The sequence below is a fragment of the Penaeus monodon genome, chromosome 31, assembly GCF_015228065.2.
Source record: "Penaeus monodon isolate SGIC_2016 chromosome 31, NSTDA_Pmon_1, whole genome shotgun sequence".
NCBI classification, from domain to species: domain Eukaryota; kingdom Metazoa; phylum Arthropoda; class Malacostraca; order Decapoda; family Penaeidae; genus Penaeus; species Penaeus monodon.
Genome location: NC_051416.1, coordinates 2663740 through 2664300, shown reverse-complemented (window position 1 = coordinate 2664300; position 561 = coordinate 2663740). Strand labels below are relative to the sequence as shown.

The window sequence follows — 561 nt, the reverse complement described above, 5'->3', positions numbered from 1 at the left end:
TTTACTTTTATGAAAAGTTGTTTGTATTAGACTTCAGGATATTTCATTTGTATATAAACAAAGTTCATTTGTAATGTGAGTCATGTTTGTACATGAGAGTACGAGGATATGAAGTTAATTAATTGGGCAAATGTTTAAGAATAATTGTCAAGTACATACTCAATGTAGGTTTAACTTAAAAGTGACCAATAATCTTCTTGTCTATTTTTAATTGCTGTTAGAAAAAGCTTTTAACATTTTTTCTTCTATTTGACAGAATTCATTGGCAAATAGCAGCTCAAAATCCATGTCCAAAGCCCCTCCTCCGTTAATTCCGGTATCGAACGGCATGCGACCTGACAATCTCTCTAGTCATAAAGGTGTGGGTAGAAACGGGCTCGACAAGCAGCGCCTGGCGGACACCCCAGCTTTTAGACCGGACCCGACCAGACAAGAACCTCCCTACAAAGTCAGAAAGGTGAGGTTCCCTCCCGAGCAGGAAAATATACAGGGTTCGTTAGGTCTTGGTGAGCAGTGACTTTATTGTGGATAAATATAGTAGACTTAGGTGTTCATATATAA

General features: G+C 38.1%; 1 protein-coding gene across 2 annotated transcripts in view; it reads left to right on the top strand.

Annotated features, from left to right (window-relative positions):
- LOC119592991 overlaps nucleotides 1-561 on the top strand; it is a gene marked incomplete in the record, with an annotated part of 24527 nt that overhangs the window by 20333 nt on the left and 3633 nt on the right. For both annotated transcript variants that reach the window (XM_037941876.1, XM_037941875.1), the window contains 1 exon segment: nucleotides 257-457. In XM_037941876.1, the coding sequence (XP_037797804.1) occupies nucleotides 257-457 (201 nt within the window).